Source organism: Pan troglodytes, chromosome 19, assembly GCF_028858775.2.
Source record: "Pan troglodytes isolate AG18354 chromosome 19, NHGRI_mPanTro3-v2.0_pri, whole genome shotgun sequence".
NCBI classification, from domain to species: Eukaryota; Metazoa; Chordata; class Mammalia; order Primates; family Hominidae; genus Pan; species Pan troglodytes.
Window position 1 is genome coordinate 75280345 of NC_072417.2, and position 14466 is coordinate 75294810.

Genomic DNA, 14466 nt, shown 5'->3' on the forward strand with positions numbered 1-14466 from the left:
GATTTTTCAACCCTCACTCCCATTCCCACCCTCCCCCCATTTGGAGTCCCCAGTGTCTATTGTTTCCATCTTTATGTCAATTTGTACCCGCTTTTAGCTCCCACTCACAAGTGAGAACATGCAGTATTTGATTTTCTGTTTCTCAGTTATTTCACTTAGGATAATGGCCACCAGCTCCAACCATGTTGCTGCAAAGGACATGATTTCATTCTTTTTAAAATCCATTGTTATTTTACATTTTCAATTATATGCAGCTGAATCTAATCATGACTGACAAAATAAACAGGCCTAGTAACACATTTTTATTGAGTTTTAAATGGACAAATTAGGAAGTACTTAAATATTTTTCTGTCTCTCAAATACATTATTAAATGACTATAAGCCTGTCTATTTTAATTTTTAAATAATATCTATTCCTGGCCGGGTGTGGTGGTTCATGCCTGTAATCCCAGCACTTTGGGAGGCCAAGGCGGGCAGATCACATGAAACCAGGAGTTTGAGACCAGCCTGGGAAACATGATGAAACCCTGTCTCTACTAAAAATACAAAAATTAGCCGGGCGTGGTGGCATGTGCTTGTAGTCCCAGTTACTCGGGAGGCTGAGGCAGGAGAATCACTTGAACCAGGGAGGTGGAAGTTGCAGTGAGCCAAGATCACACCACTGCACTCCAACCTGGGCAACAGAGCAAGACTCCATCTCAAAAAATATATAATAATAATAATAATAATAATAATAATATCCTTTCCCTTTGCGGGTGTAGTGACTGTAAAGAGGCACAAGGAAGTTCCTGGGATGCTGATACTGTTTGTTTCTTCATCAGATATGTTCAGTTTGTGAAGATGCACTGGCTGTATGCATATTTGAAGTATTCATATTTCTCTCTATATATATTATACATCAATAAAAAGTTTCAAAATATAGTCATTGTAAATTTATCTTTTTGAGCAGAACTAACCAGTTTAGGTAGGATTAAAGATTTTAAAAGGCTAAATCCTCTGAGAATTGTGAAGATTAAATGAATAATTAATGAAAAATGAATGGAAATTAGTTAGTTTTAACCTATTTATTTATTATTATTATTTTTTTTTGAGATGGCGTCTCACTCTGTCCCCCAGGCCAGAGTGCAGTGGTGCAATCTCTGCTCACTGTAAGCTCCGCCTCCCAGGTTCATGCCATTCTCCTGCCTCAGCCTCCTGAGTAGCTGGGACTACAGGCACCCGCCACCACGCCCGGCTAATCTTTTGTATTTTAAATTTTAGTAGAGACGGGGTTTCACCGGATTAGCCAGGGTGGTCTCGATCTCCTGACCTTGTGATCTGCCCGCCTCTGCCTCCCAGAGTGCTGGGATTACAGGCGTGAGCCACCGTGCCCGGCCAGTTTTAACCTATTTAGTTACGCATCCGTGAAAATTTTTGGAGAACCTACTATTCATCGGGCACTCAGCTATTACTCTTGGTGCTAACCTAATTGTTTGCCAATTTTTGTTTCATTCCGCCCACTAGACTATAAGCTTCATGGGGACAGGGACTAATCTGTTTTGTTCCTGTTGCACACACAGTTGTCTAACACTAATCTGTTTTGTTCATGGTGTACACATAGTTAACACAGTGCCAGGCAATAAATGTAATGGCTTTTAATGGAATGAATAACTGAGTTAATATATTATAGGTTAAATAACCTCTTGTGACCACTAGGAAACTGGATTTCAAGTTCCAAAACAACTGATTTTCATGTGATCTTTTGGAATTCATTTGTAAATTATGGGCAATCTATGGCTCTTCAGCATCAATATTCAATCATGAAGTACAAGTGAAATTTCAGGTGATTCTCTTAAAGCTTAGGAAATTATGGTGTCTAAAACATAAGGCCAGCTGCGGTGGCTCACGCCTGTAATCCCAGCACTTTGGGAGGCCGAGGCGGGCAGATCACCTGAGGTCGGGAGTTTGAGACCAGCCTGACCAACATGGAGAAACCCTGTCTCTACTAAAATTACAAAATTAGCTGGGCGTGGTGGTGCATGCCTGTAATCCCAGCTACTCGGGAGTCTGAGGCAGGAGAATCGCTTGAACCCGGGAGGCAGAGGTTGCAGTGAGCCAAGATCGTGCCATTGCACTCTAGCCTGGGCAACAAGAGCAAAACTCCATCTCAAAAAAAAAAAAAAAAAAAAAGGGCCGGGCGTGGTGGCTCACTCCTGTAATCCCAGCACTTTGGGAGGCCGAGGTGGGCGGATCACAATGTCAGGAGATCAAGACCATACTGGCTAACATGGTGAAACCCCGTCTCTACTAAAAATACAAAAATTAGCTGGGTGTGGTGACGGGGGCCTGTAGTCCCAGCTACTCAGGTGGCTGAGGCAGAAGAATGGCATGAACCTAGGAGGTGGAGCTTGAAGTGAGCCGAGATTGCGCCACTGCACTCCAGCCTGGGTGACAGAGCTAGACTCCGTCTCAAAAATAAATAAATAAATAAAATAAGATTAAAAAATAAAAGGGTGAAAATCATAATGCAATTATCACAAGAAACTGTCAAAAGCCCTTAACTACACTAGTTAAAAAGAGTGCAACAGATTAACTTCTTGATATCGTAATGAAAAGGCAAACACTATGACTAACACACACCATATCAAAATAGAACATTTTCATTGCATGGCAAGAAAGAAAAGATGTCTGTGTTTTAAGCAATCAAAGAACAAAATTGAAAATGCAAGCAACTGGAAAATGGCAGTCCCTAGAAATTCTCTGTTAAAATACAGTAAACATATGACTATAAATTTTCAATATAATTTAAAGCATTCTCCTTGGTAGGTTAAAAAAATTGTCTAGATTCAAAAAGAGAGAAATATCAGTTTAACATCTGTAGGAGTCTTATTTTGGGAGTGCATACTCAGCCCCCCATCCTTTCTGTGGAAACTGCCTCTTGACAAAAGGGCAAGCCTAGACAGTCATTTTTGTCAACCACTCCCACCATGGTGTATTGGACAATTGAACATGTCTTCACCTAAGCTGAACCAATGAGAATCTTTATCCTGAGGACCTGAATCAGAAAGCCTTAAGTCTGTAGGTAGTGGTGGGCTCTAGAACTGGAAGGCCAACTAGAGTTGGAACTGAGGTTGGCACTATGGCTAACCAAAGTTTAACAAAAGCCAAAATTATGGGGAAGCAGAAAGTATAAATAAGCAAAGGAAGCCCACTTGAAAAAAAAGGAAAATGGAATATATATGCCAACAAGAGCAGAAGCAAAAGATGCTGGTTGAGGGGCATGATAGAAAAATGAGTTCTGTTCTTGAATTTTCAGTTTCTGTGAACTCTGGCTGACTTTCTTACTTTTAAAATCATTCAGGTAATTAACTAACACTCCTGTCCCTGCCCAGTTGCCCCAATTCTACATTTTTTGAGACAGAGTCTCACTCTGTTGCCCAGACTGGAGTGCAGTGGTGCAATCTCTGCTCACGGCAACTTCTGCGTCCCAGGTTCAAATGATTCTCATGCCTCAGTCTCATGTGTAGCTGGGATTACAGGTGTGCGCCAGCACACCTAGCTACTTTTTGTATTTTTCATAGAGAAAGGGTTTCACTGGGCATGGTAGCTCACGCCTATAATCCCAGCATTTTGGGAGGCAGAGGCGGGTGGATCACGAGGTCAGGAGTTCAAGACCAGCCTGGCCAAGATGGTGAAACCTCGTCTCTACTAAAAATACAAAAATTAGCCGGGCGCAGTGGCAGGCACCTGTAATCCCAACTACTTGGGAGGCTGAGGCAGGAGAATCACTTGAACTCAGGGGGTTGGAGGTTGCAGTGAACCGAGATCACGCCACCACACTCCACCCTGGGAAGCAAAGTAAGACTCCGTCTCAAAAAAAAAAAAAAAAAAAAAGAAAGAAAGGGTTTCACCATGTTGGCCAGCCTGGTCTCGAACTCCTGACCTCAAGTGATATGCCTACCTCGGCCACCAAAAGTGCTGGGATTACAGGCATGAGCCACTGTGCCCGGCCTCCAATCATACTTTTTATCAGAACAAATATTTCTTCAGCATCTACTATTTGTCAGACACTGTTCTTTGTACCAAGGATATAGTAGTAAATACAAGAGAGAAAAATCATGAATTTATTGGGGTCGAGTGGGATAATTATAATGAATATATAAACATAATTATAATGCAGTGTAGTGAATGCAATAAGCCCAAGGTACTATGAGAGAAGAATATCTTTTTTTTTTTTTTTTTGGGACGGAGTCTTGTTGTGTCGCCCAGGCTGGAGTGCAATGGTGTGATCTTGGCTCACTGCAACCTCCACCTCCTGGGTTCAAGCAATTCTTCTGTCTTAGCCTCCCAAGTAGCTGGGACTACAGGCGCCTGCCACCACGCCTGGCTGATTTTTGTATTTTTAGCAGAGACGGGATTTCACCATATTGGTCAGACTGGTCTTGAACTCTGACCTCAGGTGATCCATCCGCTTTGGACTCCCAAAGTGCTGGGATTACAGGTGTGAGCCACCACGCCCAGCTGAGAGAAGAATATCTTACTTGGCTTATGGTGAACTTCACCAAACATTTTATTTGAAATCGTTTAAGTAGAGTTTTGTATCTTGCAACCAAAAGAATCTGCTTGGGCCAGGTGCGGTGGTTCACACCTGTAATCCCAGCACTTTGGGAGACCAAGGCAGGCGGATCACTTGAAGTCAGGAGTTTGAGAACAGCCTGGCCAACATAGTGAAACCCCGTCTCTATCAAAAATACAAAAATTAGCCGGACGTGGCAGCGCATGCCTGTAGTCCCAGCTGCTCAGGAGGCTGAGGCAGGAGAATTGCTTGATCCTGGGAGGCAGAGGTTGCAGTGAGCTGAGATTGCACCACTGCACTCCAGCCTGGGTGACACGAGTGAGACTCCGTCTCAAAAAAAAAAAAAAAAACCAGAAAAAACAACAACAAAAAAAACCCAGCCCTGTGCGGTGGCTCACGCCTGTTATCCCAGCACTTTGGGAGGCCGAGGTGGGAGGATCACCTGAGGTCGGGAGTTCGAGACCAGCCTGACTAACATGGAGAAACCCCACCTCTACTAAAAATACAAAATTAGCTGGGTGTGGTGGCACATGCCTGTAATCCCAGCTACTTGGGAGGCTGAGGCAGGAGAATCGCTTGAACCTGGGAGGTGGAGGTTGCAGTGAGCCAAGATCGCCCCACTGCATTCCAGCCTGGGTGACAGAGTGAGACTCTGTCTCAGCCTCCCAAAGTGTTGGGTTACAGGCATGAGCCACCTTAACATATATGTGTGTGTGTGTGTGTGTGTGTGTGTGTGTGTATTCTACAAAATTAGTGTGGTGCTCCTCCCTCCCCAGGTGTGGTTAAAAATGCAGACAGCTTACCTAGGTTAAATTTAGTCTCCATCACTCATTAACATGTGACCTAGAACATATTACATAATCTGTGTTTGCATCTGTTTTTTATTTTACCTCATGGGATTTCTGTGAAGACTCAATGGGAAATTTATATGTAGAGCTTTAGAAGTATACCTGACATTTAATAAGTACTCATCAATTGTTAGTTGCCATTTTGATTATTGCTGTGGCTGTTATGTTAATCTTGTGTGTGTTGCAATTTGAAGAAGTGTCAGCTGGGAAAGGCTGGGTAGCGGTACTTGCATGTGATTGCCGTATTTAAAGTCTGGTCCTCAGCTTTGCTAAACTAAATTTTGTTAGTATACACAGAGACCAGCTCACATGAGTCATACTAGCACATATATACCAATGTGCCAGTTATTTTGTCACAACAAATTTTATTGTCACACAGGACATTCTGGTGAAGGTATTGGCTCCACTGACTTGACGCAGCTATCAGAGACCCAAGCAGACCACTCTCTTCCCATTAACATATTCTCTTTACAAGCAGTGTAAAATATTATTATTTTTAAATTTTTTTGAGACAGAGTCTCTCTCTGTCGGCCAGGCAGGAGTTCAGTGGCGCAATCTCAGCTCACTGCAACCTCCGCCCCCCAGGTTCAAGCGATCCTCCTGCCACAGCCTCTTGAGTAGTTGGGATTATAGGCACCCACCACACTCAGCTAATTTTTGTATTTTTAGTAGAGACAAGGTTTCACCACGTTGACCAGGCTGGTCTCAAACTTCTGACCTCAAGCGATCCACCTGCCTCGGCCTCCCAAAGTGCTGGGATTACAGGCGTGAGCCACCACGCCTGGCCAAAAAATAGTAGTAACCTCTCTCTAGGCCTGCTCCCTGAGGGTGCTTACAGGTCACCTTGATTGGATTTTGGGTGTGCCCAACCCTTCAGTTTTATTTTAACAGCAGATTTCTCAGATCTGTCATTCCTGCTGATGGATAATCTCATCCATCACCTTTTGAGTGTTTTCTAATTTTATTTCTCAGAGGGAAACCTCAACTTCAGCTTTAGGGGTGCAGTCATTGCTAATATGAAAGATCATGTCAACCATTTACAAATAACTTTATTCAATTTAAAATTACTGTGTACTTTCAGCCATGATAAAATGAAGTAGTATTCCTTCAGTTGAGTCTAAAATTGTCTTCTTCCCATCTTCTTGGAATCCTTGCTATTTAGATAACTCCAGAGGGGCAAATGCTTAAAGTATTGACTCATCTACGTGAGAGAGAGTGCTTGGCACTTAAGTATGCTTTAATAGCTATCACTCTACGGAACAGATGTTTGTATGTTTCATGGGCATCATAAATATTAAGAACGATGCTATAAGGTTTAGAAAGCATTTTCCATTAATTGTTAATGCTCACTGCATGGATAAGAGAGGGAAATTCCTTGGGGGAAAATCAAGAGACATTTTTGTTTCTAACATTACTGTATTTCGATTTCAGTGCTGAAACTGGAGAGAATTAGTCTCTGATTTCTGGAATATTATATGAAAATTCTAATTACTGTAATGCTTGTGTGTCCCTTGTTCCTTATAGCTCCTTATTGAGATATGTAATGTGTAGTGATAATAGGAAACATGGTGGAAGGAGAAAGCAGGGGTGGATTCAAAGGCCAGTTCCACCTCTTCCTGGCTCAAGGATCATGGATTTACTTAGCCTCTTCGAATTTAGTTATTTAACCTGTAAAACAGAAGCTAATAAAAATGACCTCATGGAGTTATGACAATTTTTTAAAAATGTGTAAAAATGCTAGGTCAATTCCTGGATTGCAGTTAATTCTTCTTTGCATCAAATTAGAGATAGTAAGTGCTTGGTGTGGGCTATGCTCAAAAAAAGCCAATGTGTGCCTAAATTCTTTAAATTTTTGGCAAGTAAAGATTGCTTAGTGTTTCTTACCATCACATAGAAAGCTTTGCCCAGTAGGCTGGGTGCAGTGACTCATGCCTGTAATTCTAGCACTTTGGGAGGCCAAGGTGGGCTGATCACCTGGGGTTGGGAGTTCAAGACCAGCCTGACCAACGTGGAGAAACCCCGACTCTACTAAAAATACAAAAATTAGCCGGGCATAGTGGCACATGCCTGTAAACCCAGCTACTTGGGAGGCTGAGGCAGGAGAATCACCTGAACCCGGGAGGCGGAGGTTGCGGTGAGCCGAGATCGAGCCATTGAACTCCAGCCTGGGCAACAAGAGCGAAACTCAGTCTCAAAAAAAAAAAAAAAAGAAAGAAAGAAAGCTTTGCCCAGTGAGACTTCAGGTCCCATATGCAGGTCTAGTGCCTGTCGATCTTTCCTATCTTCCCATGGCATTTATTCACTCATTTATTGAGGGCCTGCTAGGCACTATAAAGGCAATATGGTGTCTGACTTAAACAAGCTCATAGTCTTGTAAATGACATTGATGCAAAAACAATTACAATGTCATGGTAGGTATTACCTCTAATCAAGGCACGTTAAAGGGTGGGGGAAGGTCAGAGGGAGTACACAGTTCTGTTTAGGTAAGGGAAAGAAGCATATTAAGGAATAAGAAATCCAGGTACCCAGGGCACCAGGACATACTGGATGCCACGAAAATGAGAAATGTGCTGGTTAACTCAGGTTTCTGTACAAAACTCTTTACCTTGCTAGTAAAAGATAATTTGCTTCTGCTTGCACCAGAGAAGACAATGCTTTCAGATGGAAATTAACAAAACAAAACAGAAGACAAAAACCTCCTCTCTAGAGCTGACCTATGTCTGTTGATTAGTTTTATCATGAGCAGCTGCAGATGAAGTCAACTGAAATTCTGAAATCAGATCATGCATAGCACCAAGCTGTTTTTTTCTGGAATGAATTTTAAACTGTTGAACAAAGTCTAAATTTTAAATCCTTTGGTACATCTCCCAAATGGTCTGATTCAGTAAATTGCAAAAAAAAAAAAAAAAAAAGAGAGAGAGAGCAAGATAGAAAGAAATGAGAATAAGAATTATAGAAAAATGAAGCTGGGCACAGTGGCTTACGTCTGTAATCCCAGCACTTTGGGAGGCTGAGGTGGGTGGATTACTTGAGGCCAGCATTCAAGACCAGCCTGGTCAACACGGTGAAGCCCCGTCTCTACTAAAAATACAAAAAATTAGCCAGGCGTGGTGGAGGCGCACATCCGTAGTCCCAGCTACTAGGGAGGCTGAGGCAGAGAATCGTTTGAACTGGGGAGGCAGAGGTTGCAGTGAGCCGAGATGGCACCCCTGCACTCCAGCCTCGGTGACAGAGCAAGACGTCGTCTCAAAAAAAAAAAAAAAAAAAAACACACACACACACACACACACACACACACAAAGAAAAGGAAAAGAAAAAAGAGAAAAAAAAAAGACCCTTGGCACAGTGAATCTGGGTGAATAGAGAGCATTTATTTTTCTTAGTCTTCTCAAACTTCTTTGAAGGTCTGTCTACACTTGCTGTCTCACTTTCTACCCATTCCTCAATTCACCACAACATGGCGGCTGCCTGCGCCACACCAGGTAAAGGCTCCTTCCACTTCACCAACAACTTTCTTTTTCTTTTTTCTTTCTTTTTTTTTTTTTTTTTTTTGGCAAAAGAGCTTTATTTACACACTGGCACAAGGCTCGTGGGGTGTCAGCTGAAGAAGTAGGTGGAACGCTTCACCTGCTCCAGGTCGAAGGCCCCTGGCTTGGGCACCGCCTGCAGTGTCTCCTTCAGCTGGCTGGCCTAAAAGATCTTCTGGGGCTCAGAGCAGAACCGCTTGACCAGGAACCTGGACAGGTCCTGCAGGATGGGCTCGCTGTGCAAGCGGACAAACTGCTCCCGGCACACCTGGTTCATGACAGAGACATCAGCTGCGTGGGTCCAGTAACAGTCGTGCACAGAGACGAAGGTCAGGCCCTTCCTGTAGCAGTGCAGGGCGGTGAGCATCATGTGTGAGGAGTCCAGCGAGTGGATGAAGTTGGGCGGGAAGCCGTTCTTCTGCTTACGTGTGTTGGGCTTTCGGCTGTCTCCGTTGTGGGTGTAGGTGATGCTCTGAATTCCACCTCCTATTTGCTTGACCTTGGAGTCCAGGCGATACGGCTGGATGACGGGGACGCCCAGGGGTGTGACCCACTCCACCACGGAGCCCGTGTGGGAGATGAGGCGGGCGCTCTCGGTCAGCCAGTGCTGGATGGCCCGGGTCCCCGAGAACATCTCCTGTAGACTCTTGAAGACCTGGCGTACGAGATAGTGGGAGGCCTCCCACACGAATTCCTGGGGAAAGTCATTCAGCTCCCGGAGGCGCTTCTCAATCTGCAGGCGCCCGCCATAGCGGGTGACCCCCGTACACCACGGTCATCACCGTGTGCTTCACCACTTTGCGGGTGATGAAACCTTCCAGCACCTGTGCCACCCGCGTGCCCCGCTGGGCGTCTTGCCTACGGAACATCTCCACCTGCGCAGCCACGCCGCTGTACACGTCCTGCGGCACATCCGAGGGCTCCAGGTTGACGGAGGCGGCGCCCACGCTGTCGCGGCCCAGAGCAGCATAATGCTGCAGGCCGTTGCAAGAGCCGTCCTGATGGACGGGGAGGTGGGACACATAGGCGGCAGGGTCGGAGGCGCGCACAGCGTTCGCCACCTCCATACAGCAGGCCAGCGTCTGCCAGGGTTCCTCCGCGCCCATCCACCACTTTCGGCCCGTCAAGGGTTGGTCCGCGGAGTCCAGGATGTCATCTATCACCTCCTCCGCAAAGGCCAGGCGCTTCCGCAGAGGCTCCCGCTTCTTCAACCCCGTGAAGTTGACCAGGTGGATCTTGAGCCAATCCAGGCCGCGCGGGCCGAGCGGGCGGCCCTGGGCGAACTCCAGCAGGGCCCGCGCCACGTCGCTGCCCAGGTGGTTGAAGTGCGGCGGGCAGGGGTAGGTGCGGCCGCGGAAGTCCATGTTGTGCGGCAGCCAGAAGACGCGGTCCCGCAGGTGCTGCGCCAGCGAGAGGCGGTACAGCGCTTCCGCCCGCAGGCTGTGCATCTCCCGGGCCACCTTCTGGCAGTGCGCCAGCTCCCGGCGCAGCTCGGCCTTGCGGGCGGGCGCGGCGCTGTGCGGCAGGTGGGCTTCAGGCGGCTGGGGCGCCTCGGAGGGCGGGGCCGGCACGCCTAGCTGGGGGCAGCCCTTGGCCTGGAAGAGCTGCGGCACCAGGTCCAGCACGCGCCCGTTGACGCGCCAGGCGCAGTTGCCCAGTTGGGTGAGGGTGTCCAGCGCGCCATGCAGCGCGGTGGGCGGGCAGGTTTCCAGCAGCTCCTGGTGCTGCGTGGCGCCTTCCACCGTGCGCATCAGCTTGTTGGGGCTGAGCAGGAAGGCACCAGAGTGCGGCGATGTCCAGGGCAGCGGGGGGCAAAGCATGGGTACATCCACCGCCTCGAAGGTCAGCGTGGGCTCCGTGGCCTTCTCCAGCAGCTGCACGTAGGCCGGGTGCGGCTTCAGGATGCCGATCTGCTGGACGTTGCGAAAGGAATACACGTGGTAGACCACGGGGACAAGCCGAGAGGAGCGATGCGGCTTGTCCAGGCTGCATGGCATCTGCGTAGCCTGCACCAGCATCTCCGCCAGCAGCTTGCCCAGCTCCATCTGCACTGGCAGGGGCCAGGGCTGCTCCCGCAGGGCCTCGGGCGCCCCCAGCGCCTCCCAGTACTGCCGCGGCATGCAAGGCTCCGGCACCTCGGCGTCGGGGGCCAGCAGGCATAGGTACTTCCTGTAGTGGTTCTGCAGCGCCTGCACCTGGCCACTGTCCCGCTGCCTCTGCACCACGTGCCGGCTGAAAGTGCGCGCACTCAGCTCCCGGGCCAGGGTGGTGAAGGACTCACCTTGGGCGGGCAGCGCCTGCAGGACCTGCAGGAGCATCCGCACCACCTCGCACTCGTCCAGCAGGCACAGGAAGGGGTACAGTGAGAACCGGCCCTCGTACACCTCGCGCTCTAGGCGGTTCTTGGTCTCCCGTAGCGCCCGGCACAGTGCTTTCTCCCATTGGTACCGCAGGGTCTTCAGGGTCTTCCGCGCGTGCGTGACCTCCTTGCTTGGCAACGTGGGCTTCTCCACGGACACCACGCACACCCTGCTGGCCAGCTCCATGTGGAGCTGCTTCTCAAAGAGGCACTGCAGGGTCTTCAGGGGCAGGTGCAGCTTCGGGTAGGACACACGCCCATCCTTGGCATACACGTCCCTGAGCAGCTTGGAGGTGTTGACCGGGGGCGGCAGCTGCGGCGGGAGGCTGAAGGTGGGCTTCACCTTGTGCACGGCCTTCAGAACAGTGGCCCGATCCTCCTCAGACAGGGGCACGGCGGTGATGAGTGCCTGCAGCTTCAGCCCCTCCTGGCTCATCTGTTCCAGACACCTTTCGATGGTCCCGGCGTCCTGGTCCTGCCTCCCCAAGCACTGGAGGGCAGCCGCATAGGACAGCAGGTCCGGGGTCAAGCCGGCATCCTTCACCATGAATAACACATACACCAGCTCCTTGAAGGCACCCTGCCGCGCCCAGCCAAGCATCACGGCGTTGTACATGTCCAGCGTGAGCAGCTTCCGCTTCTGCCGCTGGCCGTGGTGGACGACCAGCAGGTGGTGGGCGAGGGGCAGCTGGTCAGTGAGCAGGCAGCACTTGAAGAAGGCCAGGAGCCTCTGCTGCTGACCTGAGAGCTGGGCCTGCGAGTGCTGCGCCGACGGGGCCTGCTCCACATCGAGGCTCAGCTTCCCAGGGGCCTCCTGCAGCAGCCGGGCCAGCTGCTCCTCCCAGGGGCTCTCGGGGGCCTGGCGCGTGCAGTGCTCCAGACACCCGGCCATCTGCTTGCTCAGGAGCCGGGGCTCCACCTGCAGGCGCCTGGTCAGCGCCTTGAACTCCCCGCTCTGGAATGGCATCTGCAGCTTCGCCTTCAACCGCTGCATACGCATCTGCTGGGTCCGCTTATCCTTCTCCAGTCTCTTTGCCCAGCGGCCACAGGGCACCGGGGTGGCATCCTTGGCCCCCATCTGGACCTTCCTGGGTGGCTGGAGGCTACCACCTCCACTGCCACATTCTGGGAGCCGCGCCGCATCCACCCTGTTCACCACCACCTCCGACACGCTCTCAGCCTGCAGCTGCCGCACCCGCGCCTGGAGCACCTCCAGCAGCTCCACGTGGCCCCAGTCCTTCCTGCGGTCTTGGTCTTGCTCCTGGGGGCTGGCGGATGAGCTCCTCCTGGGGCCGCAGACGCCACCGACGGTCCCTTCTTTGGCGGGGAGTCCCGGGCGGCCGCAAGGCCGCAGGGCCCTTTTGAGCCCCCCCGCTCCACAACTTTCTTGTTGGTAAATACAGGGGGCATTTCTTCAGATCTTAATTGATTTTTCTATTCTCTGATTGCTTCCTCTTTCTGAGATGCTTGCTTCTCTTGGCTGCTTGGAACCATAGTCTCCTCTTTCTGCTTGCTCCTTCTTAGTTTCCTCTTGGGCTTTTTTTCCTTTGCCTGACCCTTATATGTTCGAGCTCTTAGAGATGGTCCTAAGTCTCTACTCTTCTCACCTTCACCCTCAACCATGGACATTGAAAGATTCTCCCCGGGGCCTGAAAGCTTAAGGGAATGAATAACTCCTCCTTACTCAGGCCCAGTGCCAAGGCTCAAGGCCACTTGTACCAGCAGCGTGCGTCAGCAAGATAGCAGAAGCAGGAAGACAGCTGGCTGGAGGACACATACCCCGGAAGATTGAGAGGGAGGCCGTACGGGTACTACATAGCAGACACGTCAGACTGGGACACTGCCTGTTTACAGAGGACTATAAAACCCCTGCCCCGGACTCACTTGGAGCTGACGCCATTTTAGGCCTCAGTCCACCAGCACCCAGGCGCTTATTGAGACAGCGTGTTGTTCCACACCGCCTCATGTTGTCTGTTGGCGCGCTCTGCTCTCGCGGTTCGAACGATACAAGAGCCTTGCAGACATCTCATTTTATGGCTTTCTTTACTCTTTAGAAACAAATGACTCAAAAATCTATCATCTCTGGCCAGTCGTGGTGGCTCACGCCTGTAATCCCAGCACTTTGGGAGGCTGAGGCGGGTGGATCACGAGGTCAGGAGATCGAGACCATCCTGGTTAACACAGTGAAACCCCATCTCTATTAAAAAATACAAAAAACTAGCCGGGCGTGGTGGGCACACACCTGTAATCCCAGCTACTTGGGAGGCTGAGGCAGGAGAGTTGCTTGAACCGGGGAGGTGGAGGTTGCAGTGAGCTGAGATTGTGCCACTGCACTCCAGCCTGGGCAACAAGACCGAGACTCCGTTTCAAAAAAAAAATCTATCATCTCTACCCTGATTCCTTTGGTGAGACCCAAATGCGACATTCATCTACCTTCTAGATATCACCTAGATGACTTATAGGCACCCCAAGCTCCAAAATGGAACACACCCTTTCACCTCACCATCTGTTTCTCCTCTAGTGTTACGTAGCTTATTAAATAACTTTACCATGAACTTGGTTGACCACACCAGAAACCTGGGAGGTCTCCTTCAAATTGTTTGTTCTCTCTCCTCCACCCCCAACCTGTCCATTATAATCAAATATGAAATTTTGTCACCTTGAAACCCTAAATATATATTTTTTTAACTTTTAAAAAAGTTTGGTAAAATACACACAACATAATTTTTTTTTTCAAGATAGGGTCTTACTCTGTCACTCAGGCTGGAGTGCGGTGGTGCCATCATGGCTCACTGCAGCCTTGACCTCCCAAGCTCAAACAATCCTCCCGCCTCAGCCTCCTGAGTAGCTGGGACTACAGGTGCCCGCCCCCATGCCCAGCTAATTTCTGTATGTTTTTTAGAGAAGGGAGGAGGGGTATCACCATCTTTCCCACGCTTGTCTTAAACTCTTGACCTCAAGCGATCCTCCCACCTCAGCCTCCCAAAGTGTTGGGATTACAGGTGTGAGCCACCATGCCTGGCCCAAGTTTACCATTTTAACCTTTTTGTTTGTTTGTTTTTTGAGACGGAGTCTCACTCTGTCTGTCGCCCAGGCTGGAGTGCAATGGTGCGATCTTGGCTCAGTGCAACCTCTGCCTCCCAGGTTCAAGCGATTCTCCTGCCTCAGCCTCCCGAG

General features: G+C 49.2%; 1 protein-coding gene across 1 annotated transcript; it reads right to left on the minus strand.

Moving 5' to 3' along the window:
- Window positions 1-8829: 8829 nt before the first annotated feature.
- Window positions 8830-13473, minus strand: LOC455174 (DNA-directed RNA polymerase, mitochondrial-like). The gene is given in 2 exon segments (XM_054671475.2): window positions 8830-9693; window positions 9695-13473. Coding segments are annotated over 2 exon segments (3366 nt in total). The 5' UTR covers window positions 12368-13473; the 3' UTR covers window positions 8830-9000.
- Between the last annotated feature and the right edge of the window lie 993 nt (window positions 13474-14466).